The sequence below is a fragment of the Rhinoraja longicauda genome, chromosome 1, assembly GCF_053455715.1.
Source record: "Rhinoraja longicauda isolate Sanriku21f chromosome 1, sRhiLon1.1, whole genome shotgun sequence".
NCBI lineage: Eukaryota > Metazoa > Chordata > Chondrichthyes > Rajiformes > Arhynchobatidae > Rhinoraja > Rhinoraja longicauda.
Window position 1 is genome coordinate 101219812 of NC_135953.1, and position 20689 is coordinate 101240500.

A 20689-nucleotide genomic window follows, 5' to 3' on the forward strand; every position below is an offset into this window, starting at 1 on the left:
CTTACCAACGTTATAGCAGATCTGCACTGCAAAATTAGTACTCCATTGGCTAAAGAACCATTCGGCACAAAGTGATGGAGAAACTCAATGGGTCGGTTATGCAGCCTGACCATCCAGGTCTTTTCTCGCCTCCGGCATTTCACTTAGTTCCCCACTTCCTACTTTCATACATTGTAGGTGCAGAATTAGGCCATTTGGCCCATCAAGTCTGCACCGCCATTCAATCATGGCCGATCTATCTTTCCCATTCTCCTGCCTTCTGCCCATAAGCCCTGACACCCTTACTAATCAGTCTGAAGAAGGTCCCGACCTGAAACGTCACCCATTCTTTTTCTCCAGAGATGCTGTCGGTGCATTTAGTCTAGTTTAGAGATACAGCATGGAAACAGGCCCTTTGGCCCACCGAGTCCACACCGACCTGCAATCACCCGCACACTTGTTCGATATTATCCCACTTTCGCATCCTACGCACTCGGGGCAATTTACAGAAGCCAATTAACCCACACAAACCCGCACGTCTATGGGAAACTGGGCCACCCGGAGTAAACCCACGGGGTCACAGGGAGAACGTACAAACTCCATACTTGGCAGGACCTGTAGTCAAGGATCGAACACGAGTGTCTGGCGCTGTGAAGCAGCAACTCTATTGCTGCACCTCTGTGCCGCCCTCATTTGGTGATACAAATTGATGTGTACATACAATAAATCATGAGGGACATTAAGAAGGTGATTGCAGAGAGTCTTTTACTCAGGGTAAAAGAATCAACAACCAGAGGACATGGGTTTAAGGTGAGATATGGAGCACAGGAGGCTTTATATAAGTCTATATACTAAAGAGGGGAATTGACGGGATGAATGCATAGAGTTTTTACCACAATGTAGGGGAAGCAAGAATCAGAGGACATAGGTTTGAAATGAGAGGGGAAAGATTTAGTAGGAACTTGAGGGACAACTATTTTCACTCAAAGGGTGGTGGGTATAAGGAACGAGCTGCTAGAGGAGGTAGTTGAGGGAGGTATAGAAACAACATTTACAAGTCACTTGGACAGGTACGTGGACAGAAAGGGTTTAGAGGGATATGGTCCAAATGAAGGCAAATTTTGACCAGCATAGATGGGGCATCTTGGTCGGGATGGACAGGTTGGGTCGAAGGGCCTGTTTCTGTGCTGCATGACTCTATGACTCTAAATGTGTTTCCTTCTCTTTATTCTGCACTCTCTTGGTCATTCTGTTTATTTATTTCTCCTTTCTGAATCCACTTGCCATTGCACGGTTCCAAGCCCCAGCCTCAGGTGTGGACACTTTGATCAGGATGTTATCTGGGGAGTGCTGGCACTCCCGCCCCATTGTGGAAGAGGTGTTCAACTGACCTTCTCTGGAGTGTCGGAGATTTTGGGGAGACTTAACAGAAGTGTACAAAATTATGACAGGCATGGATAGGGTAGACAGACCCTTTTCCCCAAGGTGGAAATGTCCTACACCAGTGGGCATGGCTGTGAGGTGAGAGGGGGCAAGTTTAATAGAGATGTGTGGTGCAAGTTCTTTACACAGAGAGAGATGGGAAACTGGAACGCATTGCCAGGAGTGGGAATGTGGAGGCAGATACGATAGTGGTGTTTAAGAGGCCTTTAGATCGGCACGTGGAAGTGCAGGGAATAGAGGCATATTTATCATGTGCAGACTGACAGGACCAATTTAAAGAGAGTTTGAAAAAGGGTCCTGACCCAAAATGTCATCCATCCTTTTTCTCCAGAGTTGCTCGTCCCTCTTCCTCTGCCCTCCTCTGGCCAAAGCTGGTGGTGCGGGCATTTCCCAGCAGCCAGGCATTGTTGGTGGTGACGGGGTTCGGAACGGTCCTGAGGGTGGACTCGTTATGATGCAGTTGTTACTTGGCCATTGCAGTGTGTAAATGAGTCCCCCCCCCCCCATGACATCAGTCTGAAGAAGGGTCTCGACCCGAAACGTCACCCATTCCTTCTCTCCTGAGATGCTGCCTGACCTGCTGAGTTACTCCAGCATTTTGTGAATAAATAGGCTGGTTGGCATGAACACAATGGGCCGAAGGGCCTGTTTCCATGCTGTATCTGTCTATGAGAAGCTCATATTGAGATCGAACTCATCATAACTAAAGGTATGAAGCAGCAAAAGGTTGTTACTGCTGTTTTTGTTGTATCTCATCTGTAATAAACCCCTGACTGTCTCCCTGTTAATCATTTGTCATTTCTGCCAGCCTCTGTCAATATTTATACATGTTCAGTGACAATTCTAATGATAGCATGAAAGCACAAAGAAATTGATTTTCTATTGCACATGAGCTTGGCAGCAACATTGTTGATCTGCAGTCTGGCTGTTTTATACCGGAACTAAAAGAGGGATCATTGTCACCTCGTTATAGGTTCTTTGTTGCAAATTCTGCAGTGGGTCCCTCCCTCATTATCCAGGAGGGCCATCAGTTCCAAAGCTGGGCAGACTTAGCCCACCTCTGGTTGTCTTCTCAATTACTGAGCACCTTCGCTTGGCTTGGGGGAGACTCGCAAGATCATGGATCAAATTGCCTCAAGACGGCATGGTGGTGCAGCGGTAGAGTTGTTGCCTTACAGCTCCAGAGACCCAGGTTCGATCCTGACTACGGGGGCTTGTCTGTACGAAGTTTCGACGTTCCCCCCCATGACCTACGTGGGTTTTCCCCGGGTGCTCTGGTTTTCTCCCACACTCCAAACACGTGCAGGGTTTGTAGGCTTGGTAAAATTGTAAATTGTCCCTCGTATGTGTAGGATAGTGTCACTGGTCGGCGTGGACCCAGTGGGACGAAGGGCCTCTTTCCGTGCTGTATCTCTAAAGTCTAAAGTTATTGTACTTAGAACCGCAACAGGATCTGAGATTCACATTAACACGGTTTCATCAGTCTGATGAAGGGTGTCGAACCAAAATGTCACCTATTCCTTTTCTCCAGAGATGCTGCCTGACCCGTTGGGTTACTCCAGCATTTTGTTTGTATCAAAGTTTATCTCTTCTATGGGAACAGTCAGAGAGTGAGAACATCGGCAAAAAGAAAGTAGGAGTTGCAAATTGCAGAGCGGGAAGAGGTCCACTCCTAGAGGAAAAAAGAAAATAAGGAAAAAATTAAAAACAGGTAATCTTGCAGGCACATCCCCTCTCATCCTTCTAAATTCCAGCGAATACAAACCCAGTCGACCCATTCTTTCATCATACGTCAGTCCCGCCATTAACCTGGTGAACCTACGCTGTGCTCCCTCAATAGCTATAATGTCCTTCCTCAAATGAGAAAACCCAAAACTGCACACAATACTCCAGGTGCGGTCTCACCAGGGCCCTGTACAATTGTAGTAGGAGCTCCTTACTCCTATACTCAAATCCTCTCACAATGAAGGCCAACATGCATTGGCTTTCTTCACTGCCTGCTGTACCAAGTCCTCCGTCCTTCTCTTTGGTGAATACAGATGTAAAGTAGTCGTTTGGTACATCGCCTACATCTTCTGACTCTCAGCATAGATTTCCTCCTTTACCCTTGAGCGATCCTACCTTCTCCATGGCCGCCCTCTTGTTTTTAACACACGTACAAAAAGCCTTGGGATTTTCCTTAATATGTACTTAAGAAGGTTTCCTTAAATAATATGTTGATAGTCCGACTCGTGGAGGGACCATACTGGACCTTGTAGTGGGAAGTGAGCCTGGCCAGGTGACTGGTGTTACGGTGGAAAAGCATTTTGGAGATAGTGATCACAGCTCCATAAATTTTCAGCTTGTTTTGAATTAGACAATAGACAATAGACAATAGGTGCAGGAGTAGGCCATTCAGCCCTTCGAGCCAGCACCGCCATTCAATGTGATCATGGCTGATCACTCTCAATCAGTACCCCGTTCCTGCCTTCTCCCCATACCCCCTCACTCCGCTATCCTTAAGAGCTCTATCCAGCTCTCTCTTGAAAGCATCCAACGAACTGGCCTCCACTGCCTTCTGAGGCAGAGAATTCCACACCTTCACCACTCTCTGTGAAAAAGTTCTTCCTCATCTCTGTTCTAAATGACCTACCCCTTATTCTTAAACTGTGGCCCCTTGTTCTGGACTCCCCCAACATTGGGAACATGTTTCCTGCCTCTAATGTGTCCAATCCCCTAATTATCTTATATGTTTCAATAAGATCCCCCCTCATCCTTCTAAACTCCAGTGCAAGCCTAATTGCTCCAGCCTTTCAACATACGACAGTCCCGCCATTCCGGGAATTAACCTTGTGAACCTACGCTGCACGCCCTCAATAGCAAGAATATCCTTCCTCAAATTTGGAGACCAAAACTGCACACAGTACTCCAGGTGCGGTCTCACCAGGGCCCGGTACAACTGTAGAAGGACCTCTTGGGACAGGTCTGGATGTTGTGGTGAGGTACTTAATCGGGGTAAGCCAGATTATAATGTCATTCGGCGGGAGCTACGGTGGGTAGATTGGGAGTACCTGTTATTGGGTAAGTCTACAGATGGAACGTGGGAGTTGTGTAAAGGCCAGCTGATCAAAGTGCAGGATCAGCATAAGGACGTTAAGGTAAGTGTAACCGTGGTTGACCAAGGAGGTTGTAAACTTGGTCAGGAGGAAATAGAAAGAGCATGTCAGGTTTAAGAAGATGGCAACAGACATGGGATATGAGGAACATAAAAGTGAGTAGGAAAAAACTCAAGCGGGCGATTAGAAGAACAAAAGGGGTAATTAAATATCATTGGTGAGTCGGAGTAAGAACTCATTGCAACTAATTCACACCAGGTTAAACCCTGACCAATCAAATCAACCTCTTGTGGTTGGATTTTTATAGGCGGCACGGTGGCGCAGCGGTAGAGTTGCTGCTGTACAGCGCCAGAGATCGGATTCAATCCTGACTACGGGTGCTGTCGGTACGGAGTTTGTACGCTCTCCCCGTGACCCGCGTGGGTTTTCTCCGGGTGCTTCCCGGTTTCCTCCCACACGCCAAAGACATGCAGGTTTGTAGGCTAATTGGCTTGGTACAATTGTAAATGGTTCCTTATGTGTAGGTTAATGTTAGCGTATGGGGTTCGCTGGTCGGCGTGGACTCGGTGGGCCGAAGAGTCTGTTTCCATGTCTGTATCTCTAAACTAAACTAAACTAAACAAAATTGAAATACTGAGAGTTTGCTCCCTCATGTCACCTGAGAGAAGCCTAGTGAGCCCAAGGGCTAAATATGTCTTGATCAGAAGTGTCTTTGCAGTTTCTAGCTGCCATTCTGTAGCCCACCAGCAGAGGGGGATGCAGAGCAATACTCCACCTGCACAGTGAACATGGCCCACCCCAGGTGTGCCCAAGATTCTCCCATGAGATCGAGCACTGGTACCTCCCAACAGATGGTGGGGGAGGGACCCACAGGTCCTGGCAAGACGTGATGGTCGGCAGGTTAATTAGCCGCTGGCTGAATTTGCTGCTTGGATTTTAGAAGCTGATGTTTGCACTTCACTGCGAGCCTTTCCTCATTTCAGTTTAATTTAGTTTAGAGATACAGCATGGAAACAGGGCCTTCGGCTCACCGAGTTCACGCTGACCAGCGATCACACAGTACACTAGATACTTTACCATTTTTACCTGAGCCAATTAACCTACAAAACCTACATTTCTTTGGAGTATGGGAGGGAAACCGGAGCACCCAGAAGAAACCCACACGGTCACGGGGGGAACGTACAAACTTCGTGCAGACAGCACCCATAATCAGGATCGAACCCGGATGTTTAAAAGATAAGTTTGATACGCAGGAATTGTGTACGATTGACAAACAACACAGTCGGCACAGCAGTGCAGCCGGTAGAGCCGTTGCCTCACAGCACCAGAGACCTACTTTAATCCTGACCTCGGGTACCTTCTGTGTGGAGTTTGCACGTCCTCCCTGGACCACGTGGGTTTCCTCCGTGTCCTCCGGTTTCCTCCCACACTCCAAAGACGTGCGAGTTTGTAGGTTAATTGCTTTCTGTAAATTGCCCCTAGTGTGCAGAAAGTAAATGCAAACATAGAACTAGTGTGATCAGGTGATTGAAGGTTGGAGTGGAATCAGTGGCCAAAGGGCCTGTTTCCATGCTGTATCTTCCAATCAATCAGTAAGTGTACAAAATCATGAGAGGGTGTACAAAATCATGAGAGGGTGTACAAAATCATGAGAAGAATAGATCGGGTAGACGTTCAGAGTCTCTTGCCAAGAGTAGGGGAATCATGAAGCAGAGGACATTGGTTTAAGGTGTGGGGAGAGATTTAATAGGAACCTGAGGGGTGACTTTTTCATACGAAGGGTGGTGGGTGTAGGGAACGAGCTGCCCGAGGAGGTATTGGGGCAGGTACTATTGCAAGTTGGGCCAAAGGGCCTGCTTCCACACTGTATGACTCTATGACTATATATTCACACAGAAGGTGCTGAGGGTCTATGTCCATGCTGTGTCTTTCCGTTAACTCAGGCTGTGCTGGCTTCTCCCCTACAGGGCTGGATCAGGAAGGTCTTTTCCGAGTGAATGGAAACGTGAAGGTGGTGGAGCGACTGCGCCAGGGTTATGACCAGAGCAGCGTGCCGGACCTCGGCCAGGAAGCGGACGTGTGCTCCGTCGCCAGTCTCCTCAAGCTGTTCTTGCGTGAGCTCCCGGACGCCCTGATCGTGTCCCGGCTGCACCCCTGCTTCATGCGGCTCTACCTGGGTGAGTCTCCCGCCTGTGCGGCTCTACCTGGGTGAGTCCCTCGCCTGTGCCTCATGGATGCCTGGCTACATTTTAGTTTAGCTTCGTCTCCAGTCATCCTCTTCCAACTTTGTTCATTTAGACTTTAGACTTCAGAGATACAGCGCAGCTGTATGAACATTGACTTCTCTAACTTCCTACCGGTCTTACTGTCTTACTGTCTCTAACTACATTCTGTCTCTGTCCCGCCCACTCCCCTACACCAGTCTGAAGAAGGGACTCGACCCAAAACGTCACCCATTCCTTCTCTCCAGAGATGCTGCTTGTCCCACTGAGTTACTCCAGCATTTTGTGTCTACCTTCTATTCGAGCGATTGCTTTTGTGTGTATTTCTGACTTACAGACAAAATTGACTTGTGGACGTCTGTGAAAACAGATTCTGTTTGTTACCCGGGGATGGACTGTAACTTCAGTGTGGCAGTGGGCGCACTTAAAATAAAGGTGTAAATTCCACATAAGGTCACTCTTGCAACTGGGAATTTTCACCTTCCCTATGGGCAAAATCTAATTTTGCTCGGAAAACAAAAACACTGTGGATGCTGGAAATCACAAACAAAACGGAGAATGTCGGAAACTCTCAGCTGGTTGGGCAGCATCTGCAGAATGAGAAACAGAGTTAACCTTTCCGGTCACTAACCTTGAAGTTGTGCTGAAACGCTTACTCTGTTGAAAATACAAGGAACTACATAAACCTTGGTTTATGTTGGTTTACATTAAAAAAAAACACAAAGTGCTGGAGTGCCTCAGCGGGTCAGGCAGCATCTCCGGGGAACGTGGATAGGTGACGTTTCGGGAAGGGTTCTGACCCGAAAAGTCACCTATCCATGTATTCCTGAGATGCTGCCTGACCCACTGAGGGACTCCAGCACATTGTGGTAGGCTATTTTGGTTTATCTCTCCACAGATGCTAACCTATAGAGTGCTACCACAGCACAGATCTCCCACACCACAAGTGCTGGGACACGACCAAACTTATTTCTGTTGACTGCAAATGTTTACGAAACTTAAAGGGTGAAGTGACAGGAAAGCAGGGTTGCAGGTAATTTTTTTAGATTTAGATTTAGAGATACATTGCAGAAAGAGGCCCTTCGGCCCACCGCGTCCGCGCCGTCCCGGCTACATTTTACTTTAGCTTCGTCTCCAGTCATCCTCTTCCAGCTTTGTTCATTTAGACTTTAGACTTCAGAGATACAGCGCAGAAACAGGTCCTTTGGCGCACCGAGTCCGCGCCGCCAGTGATCCCCGCACACCCGCACTCGTACACACGGGGGACAATTTTACAATTTTACTGAAGCCAATTAACCTACAAACCTGCACGTCTTTGGAATGTGGGAGGAAACCGGAGCACCCGGAGAAAATCCACACAGGTCCCGGGGAGAACGTACAAACTCTGTACAGACAGCACCCGTACTCAGGATGGAACCCGGGTCTCTGGCGCTATCAGGTAGCAACTCTACCGCTGTGCCATCCATTACAGGAGCTTACAGCTGAGAAGGAGGCCATTTGGCCCGTCATATCCATGCTGTCTGCGATTGACCGATTGTGACCATAAACTGCTTCTCAGCTGGCAGTCCGCAGTGTGATACGTCACGGTACATGATTCCCTTTATCCTGTACACTGGACACTGGACAGCTCGATTATAATCATATATTATCTTTCCACTGACTGGATAGCAGGCAACAAGAAAGCTTTTCACAGGGTACACCTCAGTACAGGTGACAATAAATAAACTAATTACTAAGTTCCGGGGTATTTGAGGTATCGTGAGGGAATCTGGCCCCAGTGGTACGGCAGCAGAGTTGCTGTCATAAAGTGCCAGAGATTTGATTCTGACTATGGGTGCTCTCTGCAGGAGTTTGTACATTCTCCCTGTGACCGCGTGCGTTTCCACCAAGTGCTCCGGTTTCGTCCCACATCCCAAATATGTGCAGGTTTGTAAATTAATTGGCCTCTGCCCCTAGTGTATAGGACGTGAAAGCGAGATAACATGGAACTAGTGTAGTCGGGTGATCATATGGTCGGCATGGACCCGGTGGATCGAAGGGCCTGTTTACATGCTGTTTCTCTAAACTAAACCCATCTGTCTGAGTGATGAAACCTCGTACAATTCACCTCGTACAGCTGCTGGTAAATGGGATTGTTATCGTGGGGCGCTTGATGGTCAGTATGGACATGGTGGGCCGAAGGGCATGTTTTTCTACTGCTTAGAGTCATAGAGTGATACAGTATGGAAACAGACCCAACTTGCCCCCAATGACCGCCATGTCCCAACTACACGGGCGGCACGGTGGCACAGCGGTAGAGTTGTTGCCTTACAGCGAATGCAGTGCCGGAGACTTAGATTCGATCCTGATTAAGGGCGCCGTCTGCACGGAGTTTGTACGTTCTCCCAGTGACCTGCGTGGGTTTTCTCCGAGATCTTCGGTTTCCTCCCACACTCCAAAGACGTACAGGTATGTAGGTTAATTGGCTGGGCAAATGTAAAAATTGTCCCTAGTGTGTGTAGGATAGTGTTAATGTACGGGGATCGCCGGGCGGCGCGGACCCGGTGGGCCGAAGGGCCTGTTTCCGCGCTGTATATCTAAATCTATATCTACACTAATCCCACTTGCCCGCGTTTGGTCCATATCCATCCAAACTTGTCCTATCTATGTACCTGGCTAACTGTTTCTTAAATGTTGGGATTGTCCCTGCCTCAACTACCTCCTCTGGCAGCTTGTTCCATGCACCCACCACCCTTTGTGTGAAAAAGTTACCACTCATATACCTATTAAATCTTTTCCCCTTCACCTTGAACCTATGTCCTCTGGTCCTCGATTCACCTACTCTGGGCAAGAGACTCTGTGCATCCACCCGATCTATTCCTCTCATGATCTTATACACCTCTATAAGATCACCCCTCATCCCCCTGCGCTCCAACGTGTAGAGTCCCAGCCTACTCAACCTCTCTCTATAGCTCAGACCTTCTAGCCCTGGTAATATCCTTGTGAATCTTCTCGGTACACTTTCCAGTTTGACAACATCTTTCCTGTAACATGGTGCCCAGAACTGAACACAATGATTGATTTGGTAAAAAATCTCCTCCGTCATCTTCCCATCAATCACTTGAAACCTTGGCCCTCCCTGCCATAGGAATGATGCCACCTGTGTCCCTGGATTACAAACTCCCAATTTATGAACATCCTGACAAACGAGCGAGCTCCCACAATATTATTCAATTGAAAAGTCCAATGTAGAACATGGAACAGGACAGCACAAGAACAGGTCCTTCGGCTCACCATATCTGTTCCGTGCATCATGCCAAGACCTACTCTTATCTTCCCACACATGATCCCACTTTGCACTGGCTGGGTTTCAGTCAATCGGCTGCCGCTCTGCACTGCCCCCTGCAGGCAGGGATGGCGGCGCAGCCTATGGATAATCTGTTCGCCATTGGACTTGTTCTCAATCCAGTTACAACTCCCAGACATTCCTGGGCCGGCTTTCTATAGACCCTCCATTCCCTGCCTATCCCGGTGCCTAACCAAAAGTATTGTAAATGCAACTATCATCTCAAGGGCCGAATGGCCTCCTCCTGCACCTATTGTCTATTGTCAACCACCACCCCTGACAGTGTGTTCCAGACCCTCATCACCCTCAGTGAATTGCTTGTGCTACCAACTCCTTCAAACATTAAAAGTTGTCATATATACGTAAGTTTGTTCCTATGTATGGCAGAACTCGTTTCCTCTCTCTTTATTATCAGCAATTGTTCTTTCTTATCAGTCTTGTGTGTTTGGATGCAATTATTACAGAACTATGGAAGTATGGATATCTATTCTGTCCTGGGGTCTCCTCCATTGTCAGAGTGAGGCCCAGTGCAAATTGGAGGGACAACACCGCACATTTTGCTTGGGTAGCTTACACCCCAGCTGTATGAACATTGACTTCTCTAACTTCCTACCAGTCTTACTGTCTCTAGCTACATTCTGTCTCTGTCCCACCCACTCCCCTAACACCAGTCTGAAGAAGGGTCTCGACCCAAAACGTCACCCATTCCTTCTCTCCAGAGATGCTGCTTGTCCCACTGAGTTACTCCAGCATTTTGTGTCTACCTTCTATTCGAGCGATTGCTTTTGCGTCTATTTTCTGACTTACGGACAAAATTGACTTGTGGACGTCTGTGAAAACAGATTCTGTTTGTTACCCGGGGATGGACTGTAACTTCAGTGTGGCAGTGGGCGCACTTAAAATAAAGGTGTAAATTCCACATAAGGTCACTCTTGCAACGGGGAATTTTCACCTTCACTATGGGCAAAATCTAATTTTGCTCGGAAAACAAAAACACTGTGGGTGCTGGAAATCACAAACAAAACGGAGAATGTCGGAAACTCTCAGCTGGTTGGGCAGCATCTGCAGAGAGAGAAACAGAGTCAACCTTTCCGGTCACTAACCTTGAAGTTGTGCTGAAACGCTTACTCTGTTGAAAATACAAGGAACTGCATAAACCTTGGTTTATGCTGGTTTACATTAAAAAACCCACAAAGTGCCTCAGCGGGTCAGGCAGCATCTCCGGGGGACGTGGATAGGTGACCTTTCGGGAAGGGTTCTGACCCGAAAATTCACCTATCCATGTATTCCTGAGAAGCTGCCTGACCCGCTGAGTTACTCCAGCACATTGTGGTAGGCTATTTCGGTTTCTCTATCCACAGATGCTAACCTATAGAGTGCTACCACAGCACAGATCTCCCACAACACAAGTGCTGGGACACGACCAAACCTATTTCTGTTGACTGCAAATGTTTACGAAACTTAAAGGGTGAAGTGACAGGAAAGCAGGGTTGCAGGTAATCTGCCGATGACAGGAGAAAGGCGGGGAAACTAGATCTGGTGGTGGGGGCAGCTACTCTAGTGTGGAGCTGAGCGAGAGCCTGAGAGTGTGAAACTAGAGTGGAAATTGTGGGAGCCCTGGTTGATATTTATGAGTTGTCCTTAAATACAAGAGAGGTGTCGGAAGTCTGGAGGGTATCAAATGTTGTGCCTCTTTTCTAAAAGGACTGCAGGGAAAATGCTGGGAACTATAGGCCGGTGCATTTAACATCTGTAGTTGGTCAGTTAGTGGAAAGTATTCTGAGGGATAGGATATACAGGCATTTGGATGGGCAAGGGCTGATTAGGGATAGTCAGCATGGTTTTGTACGTGGAAGGTTGTCCACAAAATTCAACGCCTTGAGCCCTAGGAACAATATTCCATTGCTCAGTAGTGCCATCATGTGTCCAGCACCTGCAACTACAGGGAACTCTCTGAGGTTACATGAGTCACACTGATGAAGAAACTAACTTTAAACATGACTGGGCAAGTGCCACTAAACGCAGACAGAATTAACACTAAAAATCCCATTGGCGTCAGTCAAATTTCACAAAAGCTTGATGAGTTTGTTAACTTTCATAATATGAGGGTGGTGTTTTATTGCAAGGCAGTGGTATGCAGTGATGATATGCTTATATGGTATTTATTCACAAAATGCTGGAGTAACTCAGCAGGTCAGGCAGCATCTCAGGAGAGAAGGAATGGTACATCTTTTATGGTATATTTACCACTTTTTTCAGACTCACCGATTTAACAAAGGCTATAGACCTGGATATGGATTCTGAACTATGTTTAGAGGTCGCTAGTTTAGTTTAGTGTTTAGTTTAATTTAGTTTATTATCACATGTACCAAGGTTTTTTTGTTGCATGCTATCTAGTCGGCAGAAAGATTATACATGTTTACAATCAAGCAGTCCACAGCGTAGGATAAAGGGAATGACTTTTAGTGCAAGGTAAAGTCCAGTAAATAAGAAAAAAAACTGTAAACCAATTGAAAACACTGTATGCTAGAAATTATTTAAAAAATTTAAGATGAGGTAAAATAAATGAACTGCTTTACTCAAGGTTGGCATCTGTATCCAAATGAAAGGGCTTGTGCTTCTTAGGCCATTCCCATATGTAAGGATGAGGGGCAGGTGCAAAGTGCATCCTCCTCTGGGCCCAGTGGTGGATTCTGAAGCAGAGTCCTACAGGTTGGCTACATTATCACCAGAAGATTACATGGGAACTTGAGGGACAACTTTGTCACACAGAGGGTGGCTGTATCTGGAACGAGCTGCCAGAGGAAATATTTGAGACAGGTACAATTGCAACATTTCAAAAACGTTTGCACCAGTACATGGACATGAAAGGTTTAGAGAGATATGGGCCAAATGTGGATAATTGGAACTAGCTTAGACGGGGCACCTTGGCCGGCAAGGACGAGTTGGGCTGAAGGTTATGTTTCCATGCTGTATGACTGTGACTAATAGTTCGTGGGATCAGTGTTGATTGGTTTGGGATTTCTAATCTAGGCAAGGTTTGAATCCATAAAGAGCTCATCGGTTTTAGGAATGCCAACTAGATTTGGCATTCAGGCTGATAATACAGAGGAATTTTGGATTGATGTGAGTTCTGAATCCCACCTCAACAATCTGGAGTACAGTCCGAAGAAGGGTCTCAACCCGAAACGTCACCAATCCATGTTCTCCAGGAATGTTGCCTGACCTGCAGAATTACTCCAGCACTTTGTGTCCTTTTGTCTATTAACCAGCATCTGCATTTCTTTGTGTCTACAATCTGGAGTCCAGTGTAGAGTCTGCACAAGTAAACTCTCGCCTTGAAGAGGGCAGATTAACCAAACCAATAACAGCACATCTAGGGTTAAATTAAGAGCGATAACTCCATTTGTGTAGATTGTATTACAATGATGCAAACACTAAAAGGACATCATCAGGCAGGTGCAGGCAATCTAATTCCTCTGCTTGGAAGAGTTGCATAATCTTGAAATGAAAGACAGTTTATTTTAAAATAAAACCAGGATCAACATTTATACATTTAGTTTAGATTAGTTTATTGTCACGTGTACCGAGGTACAGTGAAAAGCTTTTGGTGCGTGCTAACCAGTCAGCAGAAAGACAATATATGATTATAATCGAGCCATCCACAGTGTATAGGTACATGAAAAAGGAAATAACGTGAATAACATTTAGTGCAAGATAAAGTCCGATTAAAGATAGTCTGAGGGTCTCCAATGAGGTGAACAGTTCCACACCTCCAGATTCAGGGACTGTTTCTTCCCAGCTGTTATCAGGCAACTGAACCATCCTACATCCAACATTAATAAGAATCTGAGAGGTGTAGTGGCCTGGCGGAGGCCAGAGAAAGGCAAGACGCCAGGCAGTGTTTTGTGAGATTCTTTATTAGGCTGTGAGCTCCTGCCCACAGCGTAGTTCTCCTAGGGAATAGCTACGCCTTCCCTTGGTCTGGCTTTTAACCCCTCTCCCTGTCCGTCACGTAACGAGGGGGCTGACCCAAGGAGTGGCCCGATCCGCCACAGGGGCAACATTTTCACAGAAAGGGTGGTGGGTGTGTGGAGCAAGCTGCTAAAGGAGGTAGGGGAGTCAGGGACTATTCCAACATTTAAGAAACAGTTTGACAGGTACGTGGGCGGCACGGTAGCGCAGCGGTAGAGTTGCTGCTTTACAGCGAATGCAGCGCCGGAGACTCAGGTTCGATCCTGACTACGGGTGCTATACTGTAAGGAGTTTGTACGTTCTCCCCGTGACCTGCGTGGGTTTTCTCCGAGATCTTCGGTTTCCTCCCACACTCCAAAGACGTACAGGTATGTAGGTTAATTGGCTGGGTAAATGTAAAAATTGTCCCTAGTGGGTGTAGGATAGTGTTAATGTACGGGGATCGCTGGGCGGCACGGACTTGGAGGGCCGAAAAGGCCTGTTTCCGGCTGTATATATATGATATGATATGATAATTTAGATAGGACAGATTTGGAGGGAAATGGACCAAACGCGGGTCGGTGGGACCAGTGTAGCTGGGACATGTTGGCTTGTGTGGGCAAGTTGCGCCAAAGCGCCTGTTTCCATACTGTACCACTCTATAACTCTATAAACACCGAGAGAGCAGTCCTGAGCTACTATCTACCTCATTGGAGACCATCAGACTATCTTTGATCGAACTTTACTGGACTTTATCTTGCACTAAATGTGATTCACATTTTTCCGCTGACGGTTAGCACACAAGAAAAGCTTTTCACCAAACTAAACTAAACTAATGTTGCTCAGGATGGCTCTCTGGTTGGTTGGAATGTTCAGTTGCCTGATAACAGCAAGCTGATGCTGATCTGAAGAAAAAGATGTTGGAAATACTCAGTAGGTCAGGACTCAGTAGACTTGCTGCCTTACAGCGCCAGAGGCCCGGGTTCGATCCTGACTACGGGTGCTGTCGTTGTGGAATTTGCACGTTCCCCATTGACCACATGGGTTTTCTCCGGGTTCTCCGGTTTCCTCCCACATTCCAAAGGCGTACAAGTCTAGGTTAATTGGCTTTGGCTAAATTGTCCCTGGTGTGTAGAATAGTGATAGTGTATGGGGTGATCGCTGGTCGGCGTGAACTCAGTGAGCCGAAGGACCTGTTTCCACACTGTATCTGAAGAGTCTAAAGTTACATTTTCAAGGGGAAGTAAAACAGTCTCAAAACAAAACTCCGATCCTCTCTAGGTATGAGAGTACAAAATGCTGGTGTAACTCAAAATGCGGGTCAGGCGGCCTCCATTCTGGAGAAAAGGAATAGGTGATATTTCAGGTTGAGACCCGTCTTCAAATCCTCTCAGTATTCAATAATTTCCTGAAAGCGCAAAAGGATAACGGCAATACCCTTGGAAAGAATTTAAAATGCGATAGCCTTGTCATTTATTATCAAAGCAATTTTAGTGTTATGACAACATAACAACGGTGGAAAAATGGATTCCTGGCCAGCAAAAATGCACCTCCTGGAACAAATGATGATGTCCTCCTCCTCATCTATAAATAACAAGAAAGGCCCATGGTGCAAGGATCATGAGAGTGGCTCGCCACAGTCACCACCTTGACCTCCAGCTCCCTGTGTCACCTAGACCTGTGTGCCTTCTCTCTTCTTGTAGGAAGGAACTGCAGATGCTGGTTTAAACCCAAGATAGGCACAAAATGCTGGAGTAACTCAGCAGGACAATAGACAATAGACAAGGGACAGGCAGCATCTCTGGATAGAAGGAATGGTTGACATTTCTGGTCGAGACCCTCCTTCACATGAAGGTGGTCTGAAGAAAGGTCTCGACCCAAAAAGTCACCCATTCCTTCTATCCAGAGATACTGCCTGACCCGCTGACCAAAATACTCCAGCATTTTGTATCTATCTGACCATCTCTCCCCTGTTCTTTACATGTGACTGGCCAAGCCAGTAACAACTTGCATATGGCATAAGATTAGCTGGTCACTTGGCCAACTTAAACAATATTGGCAAGTTGAGTCTTGCCTTGATTATTTCTGTTGCCTTTGTTGGGCCAAGAAAGGGTGGTGCAGTGCCTCACAGTTCCAGAGACCGGGTTCGATCCTGACCTCTGGTGCTGACTGTACGGAGTTTGCAAGTTCTCCCTGTGACCGCATGGGTTTCCTCCAGGTGCTCTGGTTTCCTCCCACATCCCAAAGGCGTGTGGATTTGTAGGTTAATTGGCCTCTGTAAATTGTCACCGTTGTGAGAAAGTGGGATAAACATAGAGATAGTGTAATCAATGCACAAAGTGGATTCCTTGCTGTATCTCTGAAATAACTTAAATCCTAACTTGTTTCCTTTGTAAAAAAAACTCATCAGTTAAATGCATCTGTTAAATTATCTAACATCAGTCTGAAGAAGGGTCTTGACCCGAAACATCACCCATTCCTTCTCTCCAGAGATGCTGCCAGACCCACTGAGTAACATACTTACTGCTATAGTGCGTCTTTCCCCTAACACTGTTCAGACATAATGCGATTGATGAATTAGGGAATACCCTTTGTATTATGTAGGCAGAAATGGTAAAAACATAATTTGAGTATCACTTAAACGTCACTGCGCATTGACAAGTAGAAAAAAAACTGTCTTCGAAAAAGAACAGTCTAGAGGTTAAAAAAACTGTACCCTTGTAACCTACCTACAATAATCAGTGCCATTGTTACATAACTTTCACCAAAGGTGGCCACTGCAGTAGACAAGCAAATGCTACTTTTGAGACAATAATACGCTATTAAAAAATGTGATATATTAGTATTTTTAGCTTGCAGTAACAAACTAAACGTATTGCTTTAAAAAAAAAATGGATCCTGTAAGGAAAATTGTTTTTTTTTTAGTTTAGTTTATTGTCACTTGCACCGAGGTACAGTGAAAAGCTTTTTGTTGTGTGCTATACAGTCAGCGGAGAAACTGTACTCTCTAGGCCTCTAATCCCTTTTTCCCCATTAACAGTACAGGTGTCAGAGGTTATGGGGAGAAGGCAGGAGAATGGGGTTAGGAGGGAGAGATAGATCAGCCATGATTGAATGGCGGAGTAGACTTGATGGGCCCAATGGCCTAATTCTACTCCTATTCCTTATGACCATGGTTCTTGCAAGGTGATTTTCTATCACACAATGTTTCTTAGGAACGCAAACATTGTGGTATATATCCGTACTGCAAGTTTCCTTCTGTTTAAGTCATAGGAATGTTGGTGTTGGATGCAGGGAATGGAGGACATTTGCTCATCTGGCAGCTTTTTGTTCCGTTGCTAACTAGACCTCAGCTGAAGACATGAATATTGTGTTGTGGAATGTATGACACACCCATTTGTTCAGGCTAATTATTTCTATATTCTGGTCAAAACTGACAGCAATGGGTGGAATCTTGGGGCAGATCCAGACTTATCTTGGAGAGGATTCCCGTGGAATCGAGGAAAGGGGAAATTACTGGGAATTTTGAGAACCGAACTGTGTTTGTTTGATGGCACTCGTTTGGAGGCTGTACTCGCTGGAGTTCAGAAGGATGAGGGGGGAGACCTTATTTACACTTACCGAATAGTGAAAGGCCTGGACAGAGTGGATGTGGAAAGGATGTTTCCACTAGTTGGAGAGTCTACCTCCAGACGGCACAGCCTCAGAATAAAAGGATGTTCCTTTAGGAAGGAGATGGGGAGTAATACCTTTAGTCCGAGGGCTGGTGAATCTGTGGAATTCATTGCCACAGATGGTGGTGGTGGTGGAAGCCAAGTCAAAGGGTATTTTTAAGGCAGAGATTGACATCTTTTTGATTAGTAAGTGTGTCAAGGGATATGGGTAGAGGGCAGGAGAATAGGGTTAAGAGGGAAAGATAGAACATCCCATACATTCTTCAAAGTGGTAAGAATCCTGCACCATTAGCAACTCAAGTAGATAGAGTGGTAAATAAGACCTTTGGTATGCTCGCCTTCATCGATCAGTGCATTGAGTATAAAAATCAGGAAGTCATGTTGTTGCAATAGAGGACTTTGGTTAGGCTACATTTAGAGGACTCCTGGTTGCCCCAATACAAGAAGGATGTGGAGGCTTTGGAGAAGGTGCAGAAGAGGTTTACCAGATTGCTGCCTGGATTAGAGGGTATTAGCTTCAATGAGACATTGGACAAACTTGGATTGTTTTCTCTAAGATGCCTGACGAAGAGGGGAGATGTGATAGAAGTAAATAAAATTGTGTGGGGCATATCGATAGGGTAGACAACCAGAACCTTTTTCTCAGTGTGGAGATGTCAAAGACTGTCTTTGACAAAGATGTCAAAGCACAGCTCTAAGATGAGAGGGGCAAAGTTTAAATGAGATAGGCGGGGCAACTTTTTACACAGAGGGTGGTGGGTGCCTGGAATGTGCTGCCGGGGATGGTGGTGGAGGCAGGTGCGATAGTGGTGTTTGAAATGCTTTTAGAGAGGCACATGGATATGCAGGGAATGGAGTGATATGGATCATGTGCAAACAAAGGAGATTAGTTTATGTTGGCGGTATGTTCTGCACAGATATTGTGGGCCAAAGAGTTTGTTCCTGTGCTGTATTCTAACATAACATAACATAACAACACTTTATTGTCACTCGGCACAACACCGAGCGAAATTTCAGCAGTCACACAAAATACAGCAAAAAGAAAAGAACACAGGACACCCGACCCCAACACAAACATCCATCACAGTGACTCCAAACACCCCCTCACTGTGATGGAGGCAACAAAACTTCCCCTCTCTTCCCCCCGCACCCCCGGACAGGCAGCTCGACCCCTACCGAGGCAAACGACACGCACAGCCCCCGCAAGGGGATGGAAGGCCCCCCGGCCGAGCCGCCCCGGGCACCGAAACGTCCCGCGGCCACACCGGGCGATGTTAAGTCCAACGGCCGAGCCGCACCGGGCACTGAAACGTCCCGCGGCCGAACAGCGCTGACGATGTTAAGTCCAGCGGCCAAGCCGCGCCGGGCACTGAAACGTCCCGCGGCCACACCGGGCGATGTTAAGTCCAGCGGCCAAGCCGCACCGGGCATTGAAACGTCCCGCGGCCGAGCCGCACCGGGCACTGAAACGTCCCGCGGCCACACCGGGCGATGTTAAGTCCAGCGGCCGAGCCGCACCGGGCACTGAAACGTCCCGCGGCCGAGCCGCACCGGGCACTGAAACGTCCCGCGGCCACACCGGGCGATGTTAAGTCCAGCGGCCGAGCCGCACCGGGCACTGAAACGTCCCGCGGCCGAGCTGCGCCGGCAATGTTAAGGCCCGCAGCCGAGCCGCACCGGGCACTGAAACGTCCCGCAGCCGAGCTGCGCCGGCAATGTTAAGGCCCGCAGCCGAGCCGCACCGGGCACTGAAACGTCCCGCAGCCGAGCTGCGCCGGCAATGTTAAGGCCCGCAGCCGAGCCGCGCCCCGGGGAAGAGACCTAATAAAATAAAGGTTTCCCCCCGCCCCACCCCCCCACCCCACCCCACACCCCCACCACACACCCCCACCACACATACACAGCCAAAAACAGAAACAAAAACCATCCCAACACCGACACAAACAAAAAAAAAGAAAAAAAGACAACAGACTGCCAGAGAGCCGCAGCCGTTAGGCGCAGCCAGCTATGTTCTACTTTGGGTATATATTTGAACTCTAGAGGACTTGTCACAAGTTCAATATTTCAATCTTTGGAACATTTATCAAGTTGAAATAGACAAGGTGGTAAGGGTTAATTCCAATTTTACTTCATGCAGTGGCAGCCTGGAGAATTTGCTTTCAAAGTTAAATTGTTCACATCCAATAATTTCCTGTCTTGTGATAATATTGTTTTATCTTCCACCCTGTTATCCCAACCAAAGCACAATTGTGTTGACTTGTTGGGTGCCAGAATGTCACTGAGTGACCCTGCACAAGAAATAATTGACTAACAGTCTGCAACAACTGACTTCAGACAAAATTAAAATGAAAAGCTAATCTTTGAAATACTCAACAGCAACTCCTCAGATACTCTGGGATTAACTGAGGGGAAGGTTGTCTGTATTTTGGTATCAAGGGTAGCAAAATAACTCCTTCCAATGGAAGTCATCCTATTTTCTCTTTCTAGATTTATTGGGAAAAGATTAACTGTGTTGGATGGCTATTTTTTATGTTGTATTTGTTTAATGTGTATTTATATATATAAATATCACATATATATATATATATATATATATATATATGCATAAATGTATATATGTATGTGTGCATAAATGCGTAAGTGTGTATATATAAACATAGCACAAAAAGTAAGGAAATTTGTGTTTGGTAGATTATTTCTTTGTTGTAACAATGCTTCTTGGCAATAAATCTTATACCGTTGGAAAGCCTGTTTATCTCCCTTTTAAATGGTGCCACATTTGTAAGGAACATGCATTTGTGGGATGAGCAGCAGAGCTGAGTATATGGGTTGCGCCCATGAAAAATCTGCCAAATCTTCTCTGCCAATGCCAAACAGCTTATTCTGCTGTTGCTATTGACTCTTGTTTTGACAATCAGGTGCCTGGTAGAGTAACATCTTTTGGTGGAGGCAGTGTGATGGTGTGGGGGCGGCATCTCCCTCACTGGAAAAACGAGG

The 20689-nt window shown here is 46.7% G+C and overlaps 1 protein-coding gene across 5 annotated transcripts in view; it reads left to right on the plus strand.

Annotated features, from left to right (window-relative positions):
* The window catches only part of fam13a (family with sequence similarity 13 member A), a 239821-nt gene that overhangs the window by 47579 nt on the left and 171553 nt on the right, over nt 1-20689 (plus strand). For all 5 annotated transcript variants that reach the window (XM_078403365.1, XM_078403356.1, XM_078403384.1 and 2 more), the window contains one exon: nt 6485-6694. In XM_078403365.1, coding sequence (XP_078259491.1) covers nt 6485-6694 — 210 coding nt within the window. The remainder of the gene's footprint in view (nt 1-6484; nt 6695-20689) is intronic.